This window comes from Trachinotus anak, unplaced genomic scaffold (assembly GCF_046630095.1).
Source record: "Trachinotus anak isolate AG129_WGS33_773 ecotype Australia unplaced genomic scaffold, CSIRO_AGI_Tana_v1 ptg000003l, whole genome shotgun sequence".
Classification (NCBI taxonomy): Eukaryota; Metazoa; Chordata; class Actinopteri; order Carangiformes; family Carangidae; genus Trachinotus; species Trachinotus anak.
The window spans coordinates 2,209,793-2,235,503 of NW_027273854.1; the positions used below are offsets into that span (position 1 = coordinate 2,209,793).

General features: G+C 39.7%; 2 protein-coding genes across 2 annotated transcripts in view; both read right to left on the bottom strand.

Moving 5' to 3' along the window:
* Positions 1–14,610, bottom strand: part of tmem104 (transmembrane protein 104) — a 60,005-nt gene extending 45,395 nt beyond the window's left edge. The window contains exons 1-6 of the mRNA XM_071465297.1: positions 14,329–14,610; positions 13,589–13,655; positions 12,605–12,726; positions 11,054–11,135; positions 8,026–8,119; positions 6,753–6,836 (exon numbers count right to left, since the gene is read on the bottom strand). Coding sequence (XP_071321398.1) covers positions 6,753–6,836; positions 8,026–8,119; positions 11,054–11,135; positions 12,605–12,726; positions 13,589–13,633 — 427 coding nt within the window. The 5' untranslated portion in view covers positions 13,634–13,655; positions 14,329–14,610. The remainder of the gene's footprint in view (positions 1–6,752; positions 6,837–8,025; positions 8,120–11,053; positions 11,136–12,604; positions 12,727–13,588; positions 13,656–14,328) is intronic.
* Positions 14,611–15,562: 952 nt separating this feature from the next.
* LOC139611070 (trypsin-like) lies at positions 15,563–23,862 on the bottom strand. Its single transcript, XM_071465362.1, has 6 exons — positions 23,726–23,862; positions 21,154–21,174; positions 19,757–19,919; positions 18,708–18,979; positions 18,277–18,416; positions 15,563–17,738 (listed from the first exon to the last, which is right to left on the bottom strand). The coding sequence occupies exons 1-6, from the start codon at positions 23,775–23,777 to the stop codon at positions 17,475–17,477; spliced, it is 912 nt and encodes a 303-aa protein (XP_071321463.1). The 5' UTR covers positions 23,778–23,862; the 3' UTR covers positions 15,563–17,474.
* Between the last annotated feature and the right edge of the window lie 1,849 nt (positions 23,863–25,711).

Below are 25,711 nucleotides of genomic sequence, written 5' to 3' on the forward strand. Positions count from 1 at the left end.
TAAGGCCACAATGAAATGTTCAGTTTTATCATGCAAAACTATTCCAAAGACGTTGCATGTTTCGAGGACAGTGCATTTGGCACGCTCAAAGTTCACCAGAGCTGTTGCCCTTGAAAAGAACGGTCATTTCACGACCATAAGGCGTCTAGAAAGTCGTTCCTGAGAATGTGGCCATAGATCCAACCAGCCTCTCACTCATCAGACATGTGAGTCCAACTGAATGTTTGTGCCAGATGTAATGAAATTCCCTCTTGCCAATCCTGATATATTGCAAGAACATGAGATCACTGTGACCTTGAGCTTTGACCTTTGACCACCAAAACCTATTCAGTTCTTCTTTGAGTTAAAGTGAAAATTTGTAGGAAACATTTGAAGGGATTCCTTGAGGAGTTCCCGAGATATTGTGTTCACAAGGCCAAAACTGTGTTTTGTAAGGTCACTGAGACTTTGACCCTTGACCACCAAAATCTACTGAGTTCATCCTTGAGTCCAAATGACTGTTTGTGCCAAATTTGAATAAGTTCCCTCAAGGTGTTACTGAGAATGGAACGGACAACCCAAAAGCATACTGCCTTCGGCCACTGGCTATCACCGAGACAGAGACATAAAAAGAAGTCCATCTTTTTTGAAGTAAAAGCTTTGATATCAGTGTTTAAATTCAGGTCTCAAACTGTATCAAATGTTTAGCGCAGCCCAAGCAATGTAGAATGTAAAAAAATGAATAGACGTACATGTGTTATTACAAACAGAGCATCAGTATGATGAGAAAGAAGACTGGTTCCTTTTGAGGAAGATTTTTGGATGGTTTATCCATAGACTTGTAACTACATGTTCTGAAAAAAAGGTGCAACACTGTTGCTTAATTATGTGCCAAATGAAATGCAAAGCACAATGTGAGTAGTTCTGTGGTGAAGCGGCTCATGTGATACTGGTCAGACTTGATAGTACATGATGTTAAAATACGATCCATATCTTGTAAGGTTGAGTCATTGAGAGTGAAATCTTCCTCACTCTTAGTTCTAGAAACAAATCCCTCCCTGTGCTGCATGTTAAGTCTCCTGTGGCACAACATGAACGAGGCATATTAGTGGCTCTGGGGCAGTTAGCAGAAACAGGACGTACTATATTCTGCTGCCGCTGTCGGTAAGCGATAGCAAGGCGAGAGCTCTGCATGACCACGGGGGATGCAGGCCTTCACGGCACTGTAACTAATATTTCCCAATTACCCAGAGCCACAGGCAGAAATGCTGCAAAATGGGTCTTCGCATAGGAGCCCGGTCTTTCATGTTGCTGTGAAATGTAGTTCTATCCATCAGCACACTGCCTCTGACTGACAGCAGACCTGACAACCTCTCTGTGAGGAGCTACAGAAAAAGCTGCAGGGCCCCTGTTAAGTTAAAGGCACAATAGGGAAAGCCAGTTTTATTACCTTGTAAAGACACGATATACTGATATACTGCTGCATTTAGCAATTTAATTCTGTATTCTGCATTATAGGAGTAGGACAATATGTTATTGAAGTTCTTTGACCTGTCCTGTAAAATGTAGTTGTCTTGTTTGTCACAACTAAAGCATGAGAAATAAAGAATGAAATGAATTTTAACCATGTTTCCTCTCATTAACATCTCTCCTCTATTTATATTCAAATTCTGGTTCTTGTGGGAATGTCACAGTGGAATTTTGATGAACTCGAATTATAGACATCCACAAATCAAATCTAAATTGAGCCCGCCCCAGAGGCAGCAACACCATTAACTATACATCTCTAAAAATAAGTAAATAGGTAAATAGGACAGTACAGAGTTAGAAATGGCCGATTTAGGTCTGTCTTGTATACACACAACTTATCTGTGCTACAGAAATCATTAGACTGAATCTCTTAGACACTAAAATCACCTTCATACATCAAGGGTCTAGGGACAGGGGAATAAACCTGAGAATCCTTAGAGAGATCCAGATCTTGATCAGAGCCACTACCGGATCTTTTATGGATAACACTGATATTTGAGCCATTTAAAACCAAATAAATTCACCAGTGTTAATGTTTAACCATACAGAACAACGTAATCTGAATGAACTGCCATTTTGTTTTCTCATCATCCCGTCATCATTTTCAGTGGTTGCAAGGTGCAGTTTGCATTTGTCATATCGATTGTAGAAATATGCCAATTGAAACGTGTTATTGTGTAAGTCAACATCACAACAAGCTGTATTGTGGTATTGTTTGTGGGAAAAAACACATTTTGGAGACCCAGGTCTGAATTTCTGTCATCTTTAAAATAAAATTCATCCATTAAAGGAGCTTTTTGAAAGTTTTGCTATCACTACATAGCCAAATTAACAGCTGTTCACTTAGCAGTGCAGAAGAAACCAGAGCTGTCTCTAGCTGTGGACAACAACCCTCTTGTTTTGCATTTATTTATATCACTTCTTTATTTCTACTGAAGTTAGCATGCTAAGCAGCTAGCCGCAGCCTGGTCAGCCTGTCTCTTCGATTTCCGATACCGAGTCACTGTAGCGTCCAGGCTGCTTTGAAGTAGAGGGCACATAGTAACCTCTCGTCTTGAAGCTCTTACGAAGACTGGTAAGTAAACAGCTGTTACTAAACTAAACTATGTTCAATTACCTGTATTGTATTGCAACTCCTCATCAGGTGACATTTGTTCCGATTGCACATATAAACTAAAATCACCTGTTCATAGCACCTTTGTTAATACATCAGACCAACAGAGCCACTCGAGCCATCAGAGAGCAGAGCAGAGGTCTGACAGGACTGAACAGATTCAAAGTTATAACAAAACAAGCTTCACTTGGCTCCATTTTGAGAAATAAATAAACTTTCACAGGGAAAACTTCCATCCTGGGACGAAGCTTGTAATATCAATCTGTTGGGTTGATCACAGTTAGCCATTATAACATACTCCCTGAAATTAAAGTGCATCTTTTAAACAGCGCACACTGAAAACAATTGCAGTAGTAGCTTATAGATATTAATGGGGCTGCAAGCTGAAGCAAACATGTCCATTTATCTTCCAAGTGGCTCAGACACTCCTGGTTTCATTTTGCCAGTGCTCTCAATGCACAAGTATGACATTTAAGTAAAAGTCACTGAAGTATTAAAAATGGATTCTCCCATATTTGGCTCTCATTAAAGACACAAGCCCAAGTTATGGCGGAGTAAATTAGTATTCACCACCATGATCCTCCGTATGTCAGGGGAAGGACGGCTCACGTTGAAGAAACAATCCTTCTGTTTGCACGGCCACCGTGTTCACCTCCGCATTGCACCGCAGAGGTAAGAAAAACTGAGAGAAGATGCTGATGCAAGGACAGCGCTCAGTTCGTCTCTCTTTGTGACTTTAGCCAAAGTCGTCTTCTAATCAACTTTCAAATCATCAGTGTGAAGGTTATAGTAACACCTTTCCACAGTGGTGCGAATAAACCAGCCCCCATCAACATTCCTGTCAGTGGCTGCGGGTCAGACTGATACGATAGCCATGGCCTTATTCCAAGCCTGACTTACTGCTGCTGCTGCCACGTCAATTTCAGCCCAGGAGGAAGTCAAACGCCCTCCAAGCAGGAGAGGTGCTTTTAATTGCCTGCAAAGGTGCAGGGCAGAGAGACAATGTGCAATCACGCCTACAGTTTATTATCCGTGAAGAGTGGGGAGGTGGTGTTAAAAACGTCCTGTAAATTCAGTAGAGTCTAATGGTCTTGTTTGAGCTTTCTTGTTATTTAGCACCTTAGATCCATTAAGGAAGAGCTGCATGTGAAGCAAAGTCCAGACTGCAGTTTGCCCTCAGCTGATTTTATTTTGCTTATGCTTTCCAAGAAAAAAAGTGCTGCTGGATATCAAATGTCAACATCTGTCTCCTCACACCCATAATCTTTCCTGTTAAAAGTTTGTTGTAACTACTGCACGGCCATTCGCCTGGAAGAGACATTTTCATTCATTTTGGTGCATTTCTATACAAACTAGATGTAAATGTATAGCCCCCAAAGGCCTGATTGTGTTTGATCTTAGCAGATTATTTGAATTGTGAAACTATAAAACTCAAATGCCAACTGTCAAAAAATGACAGTTAGTTGTAGACTCTGTTGGTCAGAGTCTCCAACTAACTGTCATTTTTTATTATCAGTTCATTTGTTCACTAGTTCCTCAATTGATCCATGAATTGCCTGCTCTGGAAAATGTCAGAAAAACTGTGAAAACTGCCAGAGCAGTTTCCAGAGTCCAGGTTGACATATTAAGAATAGCGTGCGTAACAATCAATTTAAAGCCCAAAGATATTTCTCAAACTGACAGAAGACCAAGATTGACTGACTTAAACTGTGCACAGCTCAGACGTTTTATAGTCCAACTCCATTCTCTATGTGCAACCAGATGCCGGTAGGTTTCTGACATTTGCACCAGTCCTCAGGTTTTTTTTACATAAATTATGATTTGTCGCAGCTTGCAGAGGTCTATGGGGTCTACAGTCTACAACTTACTAACACAAATTAAGATCCTGATTAATCCCAACAACAGATTTAGCAGTGATTATAATATCCTCCAAGGAAAGATTGCATTGAAAAATGCCTTCACAGCATCCGTTCACATCAGCGTGTGTGGGCTGAAAATCAAATTTAAACACATTGAACAAAAATATTAATGAAATCACTCCTGTTTTTGCTTCCATTTTTCATGGGTTGAAATTAAAGATGTTTAAGATTTTTTCTCACTACACAAAAGGCGTCTTTCTAACACATATTCTTCACAGATGTGTTTAAATCTGTGTTAGTCAGCACTTCTTTGCATCCATCCACCTGACAGGTGTGGCATATCAAGATACTGATTACACGGCTTGATTATTGCACAGTTGTGCCTTGGACTGGTCACAATAAAAGGCCACTTTAAAATGTGTATTTTTATTTTGAAAAGAATTATCAGGTACTGAACTGTGTGACTACAGATGCATTTTTTAGGAGGGAGGGTTGTGGATCAGTAAACTTGTCAGTATCTGGTGTCTCGTGCAGTGTGACACATCTCCTCTGTACAGAGCCAATCACACTGTTGAATTGTGGCCTGTGAAATGTTGGACTGCTCCTCCTCGATAGCTGTGGACAGTTGCTGGATATTGGCAGGAAGTGGATCACGCTGTTGTCGTACACACTGATCCTGAGCATCTCAAACATGCTCAGTGGGTGACATGCAAGAACTGGGATGTTTTAAGCTTCCAGGAATCGTGTACATCCTGCTGCAGCATCAGGCGATGGCGGCAGATGAATGGCGCAACAATGCGTCTCAGGATTTCTTCACAGTATATCTGTGTGTGTGTTTGTCTTAGATCTCTTATTTCAACTAATGAAAAATGGGAGTAAAGACAAATCTGTTATGTTTGTATCTTTGTTCAGTTTACTATTTTTGACCAACTGAAATGTGTTTGCAACACTGAGAATCGGAAACTGAACCTTACTGACGCTGCAACAAACATCAGGTCAGAGTTGACTTTGCAAAAAAAAAAAGATGTTTATATTTTGCAGTGAAGTATCAGGTTGGCACTGGGATGAAACTCAGGTATCGTATCAACACTGGTACTGAAAACCGTCGAACGACACCCAGCCTCTCCTGTTACATTTCATTATCCGTCCACGGTGTGTGCACAAAAACGGGAGCTCACACACAGCAGGTAAGACCTGAGCAGGTCACTGTTGTCAGAGCTGTGTTTCCTCCTCCAGCATGAGCCAGGATCTGTGCCTGTCTAGTTCATTTCTGATTAGAGTCACTGCGCTGCCTTCCCGGGGCATGGGGAGAGTGAGAAGAGGAGAAAAACCTAATTTCCTTATTACCAATCAATACCTCCACGTGTCTCACCTGCACGCCGTCTGTTTCATGGTGGGAAAAGTCATCAGCGAAGATTTTGGTTTTTTTAGCACTTCACCTTTAACAGGTGGGACAGTGGAGTGAGTGACAACAGGCTGAGTGTATTGGAGCGCTCTGCAGCTTTAACAGCGTGGGCTGCAGGACCACATGCACGAGTGCGTTCACACGTGTGGGTGTGAACAGGAGCCGAGTGGACGTGTGTTAGACTGCGAGTGGTTGCATGTGTACCGAGTGCTCCACCTAGTGCTGAAACGCTGAAGGACAGAACATGTCAGCTCGGATGATGTTGTCAGAGCTTTGACCTTTTGTTGTTCCTTTATTCCTGCAACAGCAGGGACGCTGCAGACTGTTGAGTCACTCGCATGTGGTTAAGAAGAGCCGGTCGGTGTAACGCAAGCAGACAAGGGTCAGGGGGTGGGGGGGTGGGGGCTGCATGCAGACATGGCCAGGACAATGTACTGATATGACTGAGGATTGTAAAGCTGCAAGGTTTTCTCTGGCTCTGCTTCAAGGTGATTTTGCTGTCAGTGTGCCATCACAAGTTAGCAGAGGGTTCATTAGCTCCCAGACCATTCAGGTAGAAGAAGTACAGGTTGTACCCCCTCCCATGCACATGCACAATGGGGAGATTAACGGTCTTGATGGGGTCTGAAACTGGTAATTATAACCAAAGGCAATTTATCCATTTACAATTACATCCAATTAAACAGCCAGCAGCCTTCCTTTGTGGACAACGGACATAAAAGGTGGAAAAAAATCTTTTCGGAATGATCCCACACAACCTTCACTCCTCCTCCATAAATGTTACACGTGGCTGACAATGGTGGCATCTGCAGTTAATTGAATAACAGGCAGTTAGAGTAGGAGCCGGAGGCCGGAGGAATATTACCTTTGTTGAAGAACATGGAGGCCATTTGACCCATCTCCACCCGCTCCACGATGTCGAAGTGATCGACATGACCTCCTGATCTCTCTGTGGAAACATTGAAACATCATCCTGACGTGAGTGGCATTCACAGTGGAGGTGGTCAAATGTCTTAAATTAACTATTATCTTGACTGTGTTATTTCAGCCAGCGCACAGTGTGTCTCTTGCTCATTAAAAAATAAATAAATAAATGATGAAAAAGCTGGACAAAGGTGATATTGAAGTGTATTAGTATCTTTATTGTGCGGATTTAAAAAATAAATCCCAGAGTATAAAATAAAATACCCAGAGTTCCAGGTGACAGCTCACCTTGTTCAACCAAGATATTCACTTTATAGAAGATAGAAACTGAGAAACTGAAATTATTCAAAGATGTTGAGATTTGATGGTTAAACTAAAGTGAATGAAAACAGTGCCGACAATTATTCTTATTTCTTAAATTGATTGGTCAGCTGACAGAAGCTCAAAATTGACTTTCATCCAGTTTTAAGTCACAATTTTAAGATTCACTTTTTACACCTTGGTGGTTTTCAGCTCTATATTTGAACCAGATGGAGGATTTTATTGTGAAACTGCTTTATTTTGTGTTTCTGCTGGTTATAGTCAGCTGGTGTGTTTGTTGTGGAGAATTCAGCTCCAGGTAAAAACCTCCTGAATCACTGACACTGAAGGAATCCAGACCAGGAGAAGCTCATGGCAATGGTGGTCAAGACCACCATTCCCATGAACGCACACTATTTCATGACATCACCCAACGGCGTCTTTTGTTATTGTGTTGATTGAGAGACCTGTGGCTGCAGAAGTTACATACTGTGTGTCATAAAGTCATTTTCCAGCCAACAGCACTAAACATCTGACGGTTCCTCATAGATGTGAATTTACTGCTTTTAGTTTCCTCGAGAGCTGAGAGCAGCTGAAGAGTTGAACTCAAAACGTGGCCTAAACAAAATATTGTTTTTATTTCCGTCACTTATCTTATTCTATCTATGGTGTGAATTGTATTTTATTCTATTATCTGTTGTTTTATTACAAATTTAGTTTTTTGTTTGCTAATGTTATCATAGTTTATTAAATCTATTTTATTGTGTCTCATTGTGAGCTTTCTTATTTGATTTGTCCTTTTTAGCTCATTAAATGACCGTGAAGCACTTTGAACCTCACTAACTTGTATGAAAAGTGTTACAAAATAAAGTTTGATTGATAGATTGATACAAACACTTGTCAATGATACTCACGAACAGACAGGATGGGCTTCGTCTCCGGCTCCGATCGGCCTCGGCCCATGACATCATCATCCGAATAGTCAGAGGCGGAGTCGCTGTCGTCGATCTGAGGAGGATGATATGAGGGTGTAAAGCTCCATTTTCCCACCTGTTACAAGCTATTAATGCTGTGTTTATTTGCTCTGTATACGAAGCAGGGGAAGGCAACATCTGGAAATGACAAGCAACAGCTGGGAAGCACTTTGGAGGACAGAGGACCTCACAGCTCGCACCAGTCACACGCCACCAGTTCTCTCCAGATTAATATCAATTAGCTGTCAATGCTGGTCAACTTTGTGAGTGTGATCGGCTGAATTGATAGGTGACATGTTGGCTGGGACACGAGCGGGAAAAGAAGATGAGGAGCGACAGGAGATAACGTCTGAGTGACAACAGACAAACAGGAGCAGCTTGACAGAGTGCCAGATTCACAGGATCATCAGCTGGAGGAGACCAGTGTTCAGGCCTTAAGTCAAAGTAACTCTCTCATAATAGAAATACAGTCAAAGTCCAGGCTACAGACAGATGTGTGAACCTTCGCTGTGGCTTCATTTCTACATCATGCAGGTAAATTAGAAAAGAAAGTGGAGGCAGTTTACTCTGATTCATCCAAGACTCCATAATTTTCACTTCAAAAATAATTATAGTGTAAAACAAAGAAAAGAAATGAATTAAATTAAATTAAAGAGTTTTAACGTTTACTTAACATTAAAGCTATATAAATCTTCTGGTGGCATTTTAATGTTATAATGTTATTTAAACCTGACAATATTTTTATTTTTATTTTACAGATCTCAGTTTCCTTTTATGTCCTTCAAAGAAATTAAATTTAATTCACAAGGAGGTTTCTGGAAAATGTTATTTTGAGTTAAGTTGGTGCCATATCTACAGGGCAAATTGAAACTGTGTTCAGCCTAGAGCCAAGAGCCCAACCTTTTGCTTTTCCCTTGTTTGACTTTTTTTTATAATAATTATTTTACTGAAGAGGGAAATATACTTATTTATGAGAAAAAAAATGCAGAAGTTATAGAAAATAATTAAAACTTTTGTTGTTTATTACCCTCAGTAATCATCTCTAAGATTCCCTGATTGCCATTTTTCATTTGTTTCAAATTGATAAAATAATATGCAGATTAATAAATAATTGTACATAGCAGTCCTAATAGATCATTTCTGATTCACATCAGATTACATGGAGCACTTTCTGTTTCCCTGTAATTAGGACCAAATAAGAAAATTATTATGAGGTTACAGAAGCTCAAAATAAAATGCTGCCATAATTTCCATCATTTATAATGGATTTTTTTGACCTCTGAGGAGAGAATTTCTCAGAGTCCATGTTGAAGCTTCACGAGTATTGGACAGTGACACAATCCAGTCACACTTCACTTTTAACTCCAGCAGAGGGAGACTCAGCAGCCGGAGCTGAACATGAACCGTCTAATCAGAGCTTCATTCAGCTGCAGATAAAAATCCAACCAGTTCAGTGACATATTAGGACATTTACAGGAGCTCAGCCCATCACAAGTCAATACTCTTTGCCTGTAAGTCTGTCTTGTTCGCATATGGACTGACTGACAGGAGGACCGACCTCAGAAACATGGACTCCTGTTTTTACCAAATAAACTTCTACAGGACTTTCTCTGAAAACATCACGATGCATCATTTTCTTTACAAAAAAAAAAAAAAAACCAAACATATTTCCATTAATAGGCTTCACTCAAGCTGAGAGAAATAAAAGGCATTCAGTGGTAAACATTTCCAGTTTTCTCCCCCTCTTGTTTTCCATTATGTGGAAGGAAAACGCTGAGGGGAGCACAGGAGCCATGAATCAAGGCCGAGCGTTTGGGGCTCAGTTAGAACCGGGCTATTGTCCTCAGGCTCATAACTCCTCAACTGGAAACACACCAGCATTAGGCGAGATGACTTCTGCACCACGGGAGAAACAAAACGCAAAGGCTGAGCCAGTTAGAAAGCTCAAAGTCTTTTTCTTAGTCAAAGTAAAAACGATTGAAGACCAGGTTGGTTCCCTTGGTAATCGAGTTCAGTCCGACACTGAAAGCTTCATCTAAATTGGGTTTTCTTATAGAGGGGTGGCAGGAGGCACATTTCACTTGTGCTGGGATTGGACAATAAAACAACAACACCAAAAACCCCTCTAAATAAAAAAAATACACCTTCCTATTATAAAGGGGATTTAACATGAAATATTCTGTAGAGATGTGGTGAAAAGCTTCAGCTTGAATAATGAAGATATGTAAAAGGTCACTCAGCCTTGGTGCTGCTGTTCACCGTAAGCTTTTTAATGTTTTAGATTTTGATTAGTCGACTGTGGCTCTGTATCACAAGGTGAATGAAAGAATGTGAGTGCATTTTCTGCAGCACAATGCAGCCTGAGTACAGCACATCCCTCTGGTGTTATAGTGATGATATCGATGGCTGAGCTGAACTATAGGATCAATTGCAGGATCAATTGCAGACCTGCCACTGTCTCCTTGCATCAAGCAATAGTTCTCATTTATCTGTTTTGTCATCTGTTGTTTGTGATCAATAAACGAGCTGTGCTTTAAGAGTGATGACGTAGCTTTGGAGCTACACTAAAGATAGAAAATTAGCATCACACTCCCCGACTGAAAACACTCTGGATTTATGTTTGTTTTGACACAGATTATTTCATAGGTTTATCTTTCAAAAAAGAAGATTAGGTGAAGTTCATTCTGTTATTAGCTGCCTAAACGTGCCTCAACCTGTCAGAACAAGACATGTAAGCACATTAACCAGAGCTAAGAACTGGAAATGTCCCTGCACTGCATTTACACCAACATTAGTTCCACCTTTTTGCCTGCAGGGTGTAAATAGTGTTTGGCTTAATGTCTTATTAGACAAACTCCCCCTGACAGAGAGGAACATTTACTTCTTTAATATTTGGTTTGTCTGACACATCCTTACAACCATTAAATATACTTAAGTGCAGAGCAGGACTCTGGGGTTGTTATCTCACCTCCTCCTGCTCTCTCCTCTTCCAGCGCAGCTGAGCGTTGGCCGCCGCCATCGCCTCAATCACAAAGGTGGTGGTCATGTAGCTGCACAAGACGAGACGACGCAACAGGTTAGCAAGCTGTTAATGACACAGTCAGACTGCTAATCAAGAATTAAAACTATGCCATCATCATTTTTGCCTTGACCATTGCAGCATTATGTTGGAAACGTGTTGCATTTGGATCCATTAAGGCTTCTCTGTAAAATACAGATTTCTTCTCTGCTGTTTTTAGTGAAAACAAGTTCATGTTAATAAAAAAAAAAAGGTAAATCTTTCATTAAAAGGTCCCATATTGTATAAAAGGTAGATGTCTATGTGTTTTCAGAAGAGGCTCAGATCCTCTCTTCTGATTGGCTGACTGACCTGTTGTTACGAGAGCTCCAGAGAGAAGCCTGAGAGAGGAGATGTAAAACTACACTGAGATGGTTTTTGGTTCTTAAAACCACAAATATATCTTCTGATGGAGATCAACACTTCAGATAAAACAAAGGAAAAGTGTAAAATATGGACCTTTAAAGACGTAATAACTGATTTGTTGGCCACCTGCATGTAGCAGAAACAAATTTTGAACAGCAACTACCACCAGCTCCTGAGGGAAATATCTTTAGCTGCTAAATGCTCCACTAGGTTCACCAGCTGCTCTCTGACTGTGTCTGTCTGCAGTTTGCTGCTGAGCAGGTGGTGGACAGTGGTTTTTTTTTTTTTACAGATGTTTCTCTGAAAACAGCTGTTTGCTGTGGCCAGAAACTATGATGGCGGTGAGAGTGAACAGATAAACAATGACCTGAAACTGACTCAGCTCTGTAAAGCTGCAGGTTCAGGTGAGAACTCAATTAACTCACAAATAAACTTTCACACTGTTCTCACATTGTATTTGATACGTCACTATTATAAAATATTGATTATAGATATTTTAAATTCTGAAAACAGAAGGACGAATGTTGAATTTATGCCAAACTGGCACAGGGAGGGGGGAGGTTTGACTGAAGAAGCATTTGTTTTGATCCGAGATGTTGGTGGTCTAGTGCGACATCTAGTGGCAGTGATCTCACATTTATAAAGTATATATATATATATATATATATATATATATATATATATATATATATATATATATATATATATATATATATATATACACACACACACACACATACATATATACATACAAGGTTAATAGATTCCTGTTTGATATTTGATTCTGTTTTCATATTCATATCGTTATGCTGACCAAACCATTCTCCATGCATTAAAAATGAAAAAATGAATAAATAAACTTTTACATCTGCTTGGCCTTTAACCAGTAAACACACATGATTGAGCTGAAAACATTGCCATTAAAAGTCTTGTGAATAATTCAAACTGACTCTAAATATAAATTAAAGAATAATTCAGGTGTTGGTTTAAAAAAGTCAGCCTTCATTGTTTCTGTTATTACATCCAGAACAACAGGTGAAGCATTTCAGAAATGAAAAGCAGGTGGGCAGGTATCCACTATACTGAGTCACTCACCTCATGAATCCTAAAAATGAGATGAGCGCTAAGCTGACCACCCAACCAGCTGTAGCGAAGGCTTTGGGCATCGTCAGAGCTCCAGTTCCCACAATGAGATTGAACATATACACCAGCCCCACCTGTAGAGGAAATGAGCAGTATGGAGAATAAAGACGTGAACAAGTCCAACATGACCCTGCTGAGATTTAACTGTGACAGGATTTTATTTTCTACTAGTATCCTCAGGTTTCATATTGCTCCCACTATAACCTTTACGTGTTGCTGCTGCACTCAATTGAAATTTTTGTATGGGGATCAATCAAATTTTATCTAATACCACTGACTGACTTACTGTAGTTTTTTTTTTAATCTAAATCTGATGGTTGATAAAGTCAACCTTTGTAAAGGAGGACAGCTGGGCCAACACTTACCCCTATCAGGTAGCAGAGTGTTTTAATGATTCAAAGCTTTAGCTTCCTGGGAAAAACATCTGAGCAGCAGGACGTAATGTTTGTGGAGCATCAGTCATGCTGATGTAAGCAAAGACAGGGACTTAAGTGAGCTGTCAAAACTGAGTCCAGACCGTAAAGAGGCCTGGTGTGTTAAAAAAAAAAAAAAAAAAAAGCATGTGTAAGCAAATTAGTTTCCTCTTTATTTTTCACACCACTTTCATGTGCACCATCTCAGCTTAAAAAGACTTTACTGACTTGATAACCTAAAAAAAAAGTCCTTTTCTGTTGTACATCTACAAAGTCTCTCTCTCTCTCTCTCTGTATATATATATATATATATATATATATATATATATATACACACACACACACACATACATATACACACACAATGAGCAGTCAATTTAATCTGCTCAAGATGAGCATCTAGTTCAATACAATCCACCAGGTGAAAGTTAAAGCACCTGCAATTCACCAGAGCAAAAGAGCAACAGCTTCTTAACTTCATGTCAGTAAATGGCTGCAGTGTTTTGATCGGCATGACACTCACAAAGGCAGAGTAGGGTTCCCCCGTCTCTGTAATTCCACCTGCCATGGTTGGTGACGCCGGTCTGAACCTGAAGGCAGAAGAAAACAGCCTGGTAAATGACTTTTTTAAACTTATATTTGGTTTATTGGCATATTGACTACAGCATTAGCAAAACAGGTAGCACAAGGTCTATAATATAAAAAATAATAATAATGAGAAAGAAAGAGCTCAGAATGTAACACAACAAGTTTCTGTCCAGCTCTTTCTTGCATGGAAAAAGAAGTAGGATCACATATCCTGCAATTTAGCATTTATGTTAATGTTGACACAAGGGCACACAAGTTCATCATTTGAATGAAGACTTTTCTTTTATTTATTACTTAAACATGATTCACCAAACGGCGCATATTTCAATACAATACAATGCTTTGGTTTTTGTTTTTTTTATCAAATGTCAGTGAAGTCTGGTGACAGAGACAGCAACAACTCTTCCTTTTATTTGGCTCATGTACATAACCGGGCTAATGTGTTTTAGCCATCCGCGGAAATAAAGTTATGTTTAAGTTCCTGTAGATCTAGCGAACTGAAATTAGCTTGCTAGCAAAACAACTGGCAGCGCAGGTTGGAAGAGCTGTCACATGTGGATGACGAATTGTCCTGACGTTTAATAAAGAATACTGATAAATGTGGCAAACCTTTTAGGTTATCCTGCGGCTAGCTACCCGGAGTGTTTATCGAAAACTAAATTAAAGACTGCTCACCTTTCCCCTCTCCAGTGTACGCTGCTAATGTAGCTGCTAGGCTAGCAGGTTGCTCCGAGCTGAGATCCTCCCCAGCTAGCTAAATAAACGCGGACTCGCCTCTCAGCTATCGTGAGCTGCGTCGGTGTTAGGCGGCTGGAGGTAAGCCCAGAGGAAACCACTTCTCCATGGGTTAACAAGGCTCCCAGGGTCGGCTGACTGGAGGCAGATAACTCCCCAAACAGCTGACCTGCTCCCGCATGAACACGCGTCAAGTTCCGCCAAACACGAACTCACACTTCCGGTACTCGCTTTCAAAGTAAAACCTTCTCTGTCCTGCATTTGTTGCAGCGGGTGATAATAAAGCTTCTATTGATAAGACCAAACAAGATTCCTGCAGATCACATTGTGGGTACATGTTTTGTTTGTCACTGCTGCCCCTGTCTTCTCCCAGCACTGCTAGCAGCATGTTTACCACGATGAATGGCCATGATCTCCAGTGTGCTATTTAAAATGTGTTGTTCCGGATTTGGTTCAACCCGCCCCTCCGTGCTGCCGAAGTGAGCAAAACGACTAACTCCTCCACCAGTATGTCCTGTCATGTGACGCGTGTTCATGTCATATGACTTGCACACCTGTCTGGGCTATTTTTCTATACTTTCACCAGTGTCAGCAGGATTGTGCAAGAAGTACAGGACCCACGAAAATGTGGTGCAGATCTGGATCATTGGTTATGAATTCGACTTTTTGTCAGGGAAGTTTGGTGTATGCTGTTTGGCCTTGTGCTTTTCAGTTCTGAATAGTGTGGTGGTGTCAGTGTCAGTCCAGCCGCCTACGTTCTCCCTCATAGGAAGGTTCTATACTTATTAAATGATAGGCTGCAGGAAGAACACCCTAAAGTTTCTGGAGTTGTGCTTTGTGACAATATTGTGCCTGTGAATGCAACTTCCACTAGAGTGGGTTTAAACAACACTGCTCAAGATTATTTTCAGGATATTCAACAGTGCACTGTGCACATTAGTTATCGTTTGTCACAACATTTAGTTTTTTGTCACATTAGATGTAATTATCGAGCTGGACGCCCTGGGAGGTCGACTTACTCACTGATTTTTATCAAAAAATATTACAGTACATAAGACATTTATTATCTGATTTTGCCACCCTCAGTTGCCCTCAGTTATTCCTGCCTGTCAAACACTTTCCTTTACACGAGCCTCAGGGAAGGAGACAATCACAGATTTGTATCACAGCATCATAAATGTTAAGAAAAAAAGAGTTTATTCAGCATTACACAGTCAAAAGGCCCCAGATACAAGTCATTTTTAGTATTCTTAAAATGCATTGAAATATAATCACTTTACAAACACCAAACAAATAGGAACGCCTGCACAGTGCAATCCAATATAGGTAAATTAAATAAAACAGTACTGTAATAAATCCTGCTTTTCCCTGCGTGAGACTGTGAGTGGTTTTATACTGAACCACAACATGGACCTATGGACAGACGCTTCTTATAAGTGACAACCTCTGTTCATGTAAGTATAAAATTTAAATGTGTGTAATTGTAAATGTAATTTAGATGTACATCATGTACGCTATGCATAAACAGTAAATCACTTTTGCAGTTTCTCTGTGCAAAAGTAATCTGAAGGCAAGAAAAGTATAAAGTTCAAGTTTATCAACTCAGTGCAAATGTGTAATATTTGTGCTCATAAATAGAAAAAAAAACCAACAACATCTGCATCAACATCTAAACACAGACTTAACGTGGTTTGTTTATTGGATCACATCAATGGCTGAGTCAGCTGTTGTAAACTTTTAGTGTTTCCTCATGATTAGTCAATACATTTTAATTGATTAAATTAATACATTTATTAAATTAGTTATTTAAAATCCCTTCATTTTAAAATTTAATTATAAATAATGCAGTTATTAAGGTCTTTTAATTTTAATTTAGTTTAATGCTTAAAGTTGTTGTTCATTTTTTAAATTTGATTAAACATGATTTGATTTTCAAAATATTTTTCAATCCAACAGTTTCTTTTTTAAATCAATCATAATTGAACGCTAATGAAGACTACAGTTAATTTTATGGTACACTCCAGGCTCCGTGAATGTTCAGTATTTCACAATAATTACAATGTTTAACTGAATTCTATTATATAATGGACATATAACATGGTCAACATTGACAAGTTCATAGGCCACAAGTGGAAAATTAGTCAATTATCAACAAAAAATTTAGAAGCAAAAATGACAAAACATTTTCTTTATGTTAATTACAAAGTTGTTGTTTTTTTCTTAAATGGAAATAAGTGTTGGGTTTTTTGTCCTTCAAAAATCAAATCAGTTCAAAAGTGGAAAAACATGGCACAAAATAAATCAAGGCACAGCCCTTCATTATTATTATTATCAAAGCATGACAGGGGTCCACAATAAGCTGCTTAATACAAGACAAACAAGGCAGCGGCTTGACTAAACATAGGTGTGCAGCAGATGTACACATAGCCGCAAGGGCTGAGTAAAAGGGCCATAACTACAAACATTACATAATACATCAAGATCCAGACTTTGTTATGAGAAAGTTCATGAAGTAAACACACCATTCAGGTCTGTGTGGAGCAGAGTGCTGAACCTGTCAGTCTTGCTGCTATTCAAGACTGTGTTTCGGGAGTGGTTTGCTTCACACCTATCTTTAGTCAGGCTACTGCCTCGTTTTTCCTGTACATGAGCCTGTGATTGTCCTGCTCTGATGAAAACCATTGGCCAAAACATGTCAGACACAATGAACAAATAAAAATGAAACTCTCAGAAGTTTGTGCTTTCATGGTGTGCCACTTTTTTCCACTTAGACTGAAATGAGAATTTGCTTCTTTATTTTGTCTTACATGATGAAAAATAAATAAATGATGATTTTTTTCTAATTTTCAGTTGTTCAAAATCTCCTCGAATATGTTTCTCTGGACAATTTTAATCGTGTGTCATTTTCTTAATATTGGTTCCTGATCTACTTTGTGTCTTGTTGACTCATCTCGTAAATATTTCACTCAACGGGCAGATTTTTTAATCTATTTTTTGCTTGTTTTAAGAAAAAAGAATCTCAAAGTGTATTCGAGACCATAAACTTTGTTCAGCTGGATGTTTTTAGTCATTTGAATCTGGCATCATTACACCTCCCATGAGAGGACAAAGAGAGAGAGGAGAACGGGGAGGACGACTGCTGTGGCTTGGCCGACGCTGGAGGAGACAGAGAAGACGATAAAGCCCGGCCGGTTGCTGGAGATCTGGCTGTTGATCCACGACTGATACTGTGACACACGGGCGTAGACTCCTGGGAAACCGGGTTCAGCACAGCCCCTTCCAAAACTCACCACTCCGGCCTGGACCCACCGGGATCCATCTTGAACCACCATTGGGCCGCCCGAATCCCCCTGCACAGGTCAAACATGGCGGTTAATAGCGAATACACTGGACACCAGTACAATCAGTAGAGGAAGACGTTCTCAGATTCCTCCTGGATTATTACTGATGCACTGATGAACATGTCAGCAGGACTTTAAAGAACAATGTGAAAAATCCCCACAGTGTCATGAAGTTAAAGAATAATGTGGAAACAGAAAGAAAAACGTCCAGAACCAGCGACAGCTCTGCTGATTAGTGCAGCTTTAACAGCTGAGTGTGTGTGTGTGTGTGTGCGCGTGTGTGTGTGTGTGTGCGTGTGTGTGCGCGTGTGTGCGTGTGTGTGTGCGTGTGTGTGTGCGTGTGTGTGTGTGCGCGTGTGTGTGTGTGTGTGTGTGTGTGTGCGTGTGCGTGTGTGCGCGTGTGTGTGCGTGTGTGTGTGCGCGTGTGTGTGCGCGTGTGTGTGCGTGTGTGTGTGTGTGTGTGCGCGCGTGTGTGTGCGTGTGTGCGTGTGTGTGTGTGTGTGTGTGTGTTTTCAGTTGCTTGAGGAGTGTTTGCAGACAGACTCACCTGGCAGGAGTCCTTTCCTCCCTCAGCCAGACCGGCACAGATCATGTTGCTTGTGATTCCTCCGTAGGATTCGCTGCACTGGCTGTTGGACACGACAGGAACACTGACCTCCTGCAGCCTCTGAGGAAAAGGAAGGGAGGCTGACAAAGAGAAGAGATATTAGTATTTACAGAACTGAAGGTTTGAGGTCTGAACTCCCTCAAACCTTTTAAAGAAAGTTCTACCTCTCACTTTTTGGGAGATATGTTTGTTTGCATCACATCCTGATCTGAACTAGAATTACTCAAGTGAGCACTTGCTGCCCCACCTACTCACTACAGCACCAAATGTGGATTAATCCGCTGCTGAAAATAGGCCCAAATAAATACTAAACTGTTAGTAACTGCAAACTGATTTAAATATCATTTCATAAGAATAATAATAATACTTACTGCCGTCGGTATTGATGGTTCCCCAGCCGGTGACCCAGCTGGTCGTCCCAGCCGCGAAGTTGCTGCCGTCCGCCGCCAGACACACAGGTCTGATGTAGTTGGTGAACTCAACCGTTGACGACAGTTGTAACAAGGCTACGTCATTATCACTTGTATCGGAATTGTAGTCTGGATGCCTGATGATCCGAGACACTGTCTGGGACTGCTCGTTAGGATTAAGCGATTGTTGAGTATCACGCCCGAGGTAGACCACCAGACGAAAAGTGCTGGTGCTGAGAAAATCAACATGACAACATGTGAGCGATGGAAGCAGTATCAGGTCTGCTGTGAGTGTGAATAATGTTGAATGAAAAAAAGACATCTTAAGAAATATGATTTACTAATTTTGTTATCCTTCTTTTTGTTCTGTGAATTGTTTTATTGGAGTTATTTCACTGTAAAACTTCATTCAGGGATTCAGTGGAATCAACTCTTATTTTGTCATGAGCTTATTGTAAATATATGTTTTACTAAGTTCAAGTTGGCTCAATGAAGTAATGTAGTAACGACTACTGAGTACTCGTGTGACAGTAATGACTACTTAGTACTGATGGGTCAGAACGTCACCATGTTGGTCTCTGCTTTTTATTTTCAGACCACTTCAGAACTTAATAAAGTTCTTACGACTCAACTCTCTCTCCTAGAAATTACGTTTCTATACGACTAAACACTTTAGTCGGAAACATCCAGGTTATGTTTTCTGTTAACATGATGACTAATGTTGTGAATCTGTTGTGGACTGTTTTGTGTTTACAGCTGCAGAAATTTCACTTCCTTTAGTTCTTTTCTTGTGTTCATAGTTTTGTTTTTATGCTTTCGTTCTGCCTTTATGCTGAGAAGATTTTCCACTTGTGAAACAGTGAAGATCTGAACTGAACTGAAACAGCGTGTAATGATGTTTGAGTGGTTTCCTTCAACACCTTTATTGTATTTTCCTTCTGTTGCTGTAAGTCTGTTTGTTATCCCTCTGTCTGGACAGGTGACGAGCTGAGGGATGTGTCAGAGCTCACCTGGAGAAGCAGTGAGCGGCAGTCAGGATCCACTGGTTGTTGATGAGGGAGCCTCCACAGAAGTGACTGCCGAATCTGTGCAGACTGACCTGCCAGGGCCAGGCCCCTGCAGGAGCATCCTCACCCCCCACGATCTTTGTGTTGAGCGGTGCGATGCCACAGACTGGAGGGAAACAGTCAAAGTTCATGTTTTGAGTGAAATATCTCAACAACTATTTGATGAATCACCACAGAAAATGCTACAGATATTCAAGGTTTCCAGGGGATGGATTTTAATAACTTTTGGTGATCCTCTGACCTATTACATCACAAAGATTTATTCATGTGTTTTTTGGGTCAGTTTGCTGAAGGCTGGGAGCAGGAGGAAACAACCTGTATCTGTCCAGAGTTCAGAAACGCACCTGCCTGCTATCAGAAAGATGAAAATGTCCATTTGTGAGATTCATTACCTGCTGCATCTACAGTATTGTGCAAAAGGTTTGGACACAAGAAGTAAAGTAATGACCAACTTCCTTCATCCAAAGTACAATAAAGAGAGAAAGAAATCTGTCACAAAGTTCAAGTCACTTCAAACAGAGCCTCTGTATGAAGTGAATGAAGAGTCAAACAGCTACAAAGAGACGGAAATGAACACAAAGGATGAGGCACAAAAGTATTTACTGTGATATTTCAAAATAAAATTTAAAAAATAAATATTGACATCGTGTTAATATACATATATGATAATATGGTGATGGCAGATGTTCGGGCTTGTGGATCTTTATCTTTATTATTTATCATTTTATTTCTTTTCCTTTTCACTGTCCATTTCGTGTAATTGTTCTTTTTGTTCGTGGTCACAGACTCTCTCTCCACCTCCCAACACTCGTGTTTGAGTCTAATTCATTTGACAAAAAGAATCAAAACACACAAGATAAAGATGAATTTGACTGTTTGTATTATAATTATTCTTTTTATTGTCTAGTTTTCTCTACATATCACACGATCATTATTGTGAATTCTGTTTGTACTCATCTACTTCAAAAAGGATTCAAAATGACCAAAGAGATGTGTCCCTTCCAGTCTGAGCGTCTTGCTCCTGTGTGTGTGGTGGTTTTTCTTTCTTCCCATGATACTGTTTTATAATCCGTCATGGGACGTGTGTCAGGGTTCTTCTTCTGGGGGACATGAACGTCTGAACCAGCTTGGACCACCGTGAACAAACAGCATCGCTGTTGAGCTGCTGTATTTTGACTATTCAAACCTGGGTTCACTCAGAGCTCAGAGGCTGTTTTGAAACCTGAAGCCTTCACTCTCGTGTGTTTTGTGTTAACAGAGAAACCAGCTGAATCAGTCGTGTGGGATCTCGGCAAAACATCAATTGAATTAATGAACAAAAGTATAACAATGAAACTCACCATCTGCCTGTGCGTTGTTTCCTGTGGGAGACACAATAAATAAAACATTGTGTTACTTTATGGAAACTTGCTGCTTGTTCGTAGCGGGGTGATTGTGAAATCTAATCACAGGTGTCGTCACTCAGAAACTCCATGCACACATCCGAGCAGGTTTCCGAGACGTTAGAACAACAACAACAAAACCAACTGATTGTTCTTTCACTCATGACAATCTGTCTTTTCCATCATGGTATGTTGCTGGGTGAGGTTGGCATGTGTGGAGTCTGCCAAACAAAAGAAGACTCTACTTTGACCTGAGAGAACGAGTGCGTTCCAGAACAGAAGTGAGCAATAGCGAGGAATGTGTCATGAGGTCAATGAGGTAAATAAGGTTTTCACAGTTGGTTGAAGAGACGTGGTGAGGAGTGAATCTTTGTAATGCTTTGAAATGTAATCATCTGTGGATTGTTTTTTAAATACTTCAGGTGATTCTGGTGATATCGATCAGTGGTGGAAGAACGTTTACACAGTCACAGTCGTACAACTTCCTCTTATTTACTACTATACTTTTTACTCAGCTATATTTATCTGTCAGCAGGGGAAATTTTTCAGATTAAAATTTTTCATAAAAAATATAAAATAAGCTTATAAAATACAACACAAGTGCAAAATGTTTCAAAATGACCACAAAGAGACACAAAGTAACTGAAGAGAAACTGGAGTTAAACATTAAGTTTTTACATTAAAAACAGACTAAGGTGAGTGTTCATACGCTGAACTTTGTCAAAACTGAACCAGAATTGAAAAGTGAACTGATTTAAGCTGCAGATTGTGTTTTCAGTTTTCTCAACACTGTCAAATTTTGTTCTTTCCCGCCATTAGCAGCTCACATGACAGAATCTGTAACTCTGTGATTGGATGAATCTTCCCAAAATGCACCTTGGGAGTCACAGTTACTGGAACTTCTACCTCAAACATACATAAACTTGTACATTCAATTTTTATCAGATGTTTTTTAACACAGTTGTCGATCATTTGCACTGGAGAGTTTCATGCTGATCCATTAACACTGTCTATGGGAAAATGAACAGGACTTTTATTTTGGTGTCTGACATAGCTCCTCACACACTAGACATACCTGAATTTACACGACCTAAATCACCTCTTTAACCAATGTTAACCAGAGAGTTGCTGTTGTGTAAAAAAAAAACAGTTGGGAATCTGGACGTGAACTTTGGTCACTTCCTGGTGACTGCTGCTAATAAATGCAACGCTTCATTGGTGAAATAAAAAATTCAGCCTAACCAATCCAGCACTGGAAGAACAGTTTACTCGTATATAAAAGTCATTTCCAGGAGACAGGGTTGGTTTTTCTCATGTTAAACCATTTGAGCTCTAGAGCTGCTGGTTGGTTCTCTTTGGACAGATCCGCAGCTAACCAGCATATTTGTATATTTACAGACATGAGAGTGTCGTTCTTCTCATCTTATGCTCTGCAACAGAGCAAATGAGTGTTTTTCCCAAAATGTCAAACTATTCCTTTAAAGCTGAGGCTGTTCACCATTGAGTTTAGATCCTGGTCTGATCATTACAGGATTAATCCAGACGAGGTCCACTGCTCTTTGTCCGCTGTCCAGAAGGTTTTACTCAGACATATGTTTACATATGTTGAACAGTTTAATCTGCAACAAAACCTCATATTTGATAAACTCTGTGTGAAATCTTAATTTGTAAACTAACTACAGCTGTCAGGTACATGTAGAGTAAAACCTACAATATTTTCGTTGTCTTGTCAATGTAGCAGAATTGGAAATATAAAGTTTAGTTATATTTATATATATTCCATAATAGTTTTATAATGGAAATACTCTTTAAAAACAGAAGTATTTCAAATTTGCATCTTTCCACCCCCTGAGCAGTTGTCACCTTTCAGTTAGAGCTCGGGTAAGTATGAAAAACATTCTCTTTTATATAAATGTATTTATTTTCATTTTCAGTTCTTATAGTCACCTTCTTCTATTGTATTAATCTAAAAGAACCCTAATTTTAAAAAAGAACAATCAGAATTGCTGAAATTGGCTGAGTCACTGGTTGTATAACAGAGCTGACAGTTTGACAAGCGGCAAGACTTTCTGTTGGCACAAACAACACTGACTCAAAACTGGTTGTTCTGGATATTTTACATTGTGATGTGCAATTCTTTTTTAAACAGGACTCCCGATAACACTGCCCCAGTTCCTCTGTTCTACCGTCATATGAAGTTGTGTTTTTACATAAAAGAGATGAATTATAATCTTTTTACTGTCTAATGTTAGAATATAAACCAGTTTGTGTCTCTGCTCTTTAATGACTGTGTATCGATGGTAGACTGACCACAGAGAAAATTCCCAGTAAACACACAAAGATACACACTGATACATGTGTGAATAATATGAATTAATTGTCCTGTAAATACAAAGTTGTGAAAAATATAGGTCAGTCTGTTCTATTCCATTTTCTTTTCACTGTAGTCATCAAATCTAATTCAGATTATCAGCACTGACACTCAGAGACTGAGACCAGGTTGACTTGTATTGTACTGAGCAGCACCCACCTGTAACCATGAAGGTCAACAGCACGGCAGCACAAAGCAGCTTCACCTCCATGGTGCGATTCTTCAAACTGAGTGAGGTAATTCACTGAGCAGCTGAGCAGAGTCTACTGGTCCAGGAAGGTGTGACAAAGCTGCTCTCCTGTCAGGTGCAGGGGGTGGTTGTCATTCTCCACCTCCGAAGGTGAAAACGCCCTTCTTTACAAACATAATCAAATGTAGCTGCCAGCAAGACCAGATCCAGACTGTTCAAGGCCCTGAGCTCTGCACTGTTGCTGCTTTGATGTTGGCTTGAAGATAATCCACATAAACTGTAAAGCCTGAAGAATCTGGAGCTGACACCACAAAGAGACACAAAACAACCACAAAGAGACTTAAAATGAGCATAAAGAGACTTAAAATAACCACAAAGAGACTTAAAATAACCACAAAGAGACACAAAACAACCACAAAGAGACTTAAAATAACCACAAAGAGACACAAAACAACCACAAAGAGACTTAAAATGAGCATAAAGAGACTTAAAATAACCACAAAGAGACTTAAAATAACCACAAAGAGACACAAAACAACCACAAAGAGACTTAAAATGAGCATAAAGAGACTTAAAATAACCACAAAGAGACTTAAAATAACCACAAAGAGACACAAAACAACCACAAAGAGACTTAAAATAACCACAAAGAGACACAAAACAACCACAAAGAGACTTAAAATGAGCATAAAGAGACTTAAAATAACCACAAAGAGACTTAAAATAACCACAAAGAGACACAAAACAACCACAAAGAGACTTAAAATAACCACAAAGAGACACAAAACAACCACAAAGAGACTTAAAATGAGCATAAAGAGACTTAAAATAACCACAAAGAGACACAAAACAACCACAAAGAGACTTAAAATGACAACAAAGAGGTACAAAATGACCACAGAGAGACAGAGACCGGCAGCTTTATTTGATTAGGGGGGCATATGTGGTATGTGAGGTGTTGCCTTTGTAGATGGAGATTGACAACAACCCACTCCATGTGAGTGGAGGGCAGCTTGGGTGTAGATTGAGTTACACCTTCCTGTACCAGTATAGACACTGCTCGACTGCTTCCTGTGTTACCGCACACAGTGTGAAGAATTGCACCATGGAGGTGAAGCTGGTCAAAGGTGACTAACTGGTCATTTCCACATCCACATTGAGAGTTTCACTGTAAAACGTTTTTAAAAATAATGTTGAATTATTTATGTTGATTTATACTCACATGTAATCACAGGAATCAAATTGAATACAGCCAATATAATCTGTACCATAATCTCAGCCTCTCCTTTTGAAGATTTCCACACATGGGACTCATTAGGTTTCTGTTATCTTATCTTTCTGTGCTGCCGGTAACTTCATAAATACAGGAATGTGAAACCACGTCAAACCTGATTTATTCTGAGTCTTCCTTGTCATCTAACAGCAAGAACTACATTCTTCTCTTGTTTTACTGCTTTAAAACATTGAGTTAAAATAGATTTGATCAGAGTGTGAATTATACAATGATAATCTGGGGACAACTTTTTCTCCAGGGTGAAAGGGAACCCAGTGCAGTGAAGGGACATGTTTCAGTGAACTGAAAGCTGTCAAATAAATGTAATGGAGAAGATATATTATTTATTATATTATATTTCCCCCTGAAATGTAGTGGAGTGGAAATATAAAGTAGCATAAAATGGAAATACTCAAGCCAAGTACAAATACACCAATAATACCAAGTACCACTGCTAATGCAATTACATCACACATGTATTTTAATATTGTTCATTGGTGAACCACCTGGGGGGGTGCCTATCACAAACACTAATATCAAAAGGGATGTCAAACATATCTTTACAACGAAAAAAGAAGTGGTATGGTCCAGTTTAGAGGTGTCTGAATTTGTAGTACAAGATGCAGGCATGAGTACGGGAAATATTTTGTAATACTATTTTGTAATACTATTACGGTAAGTA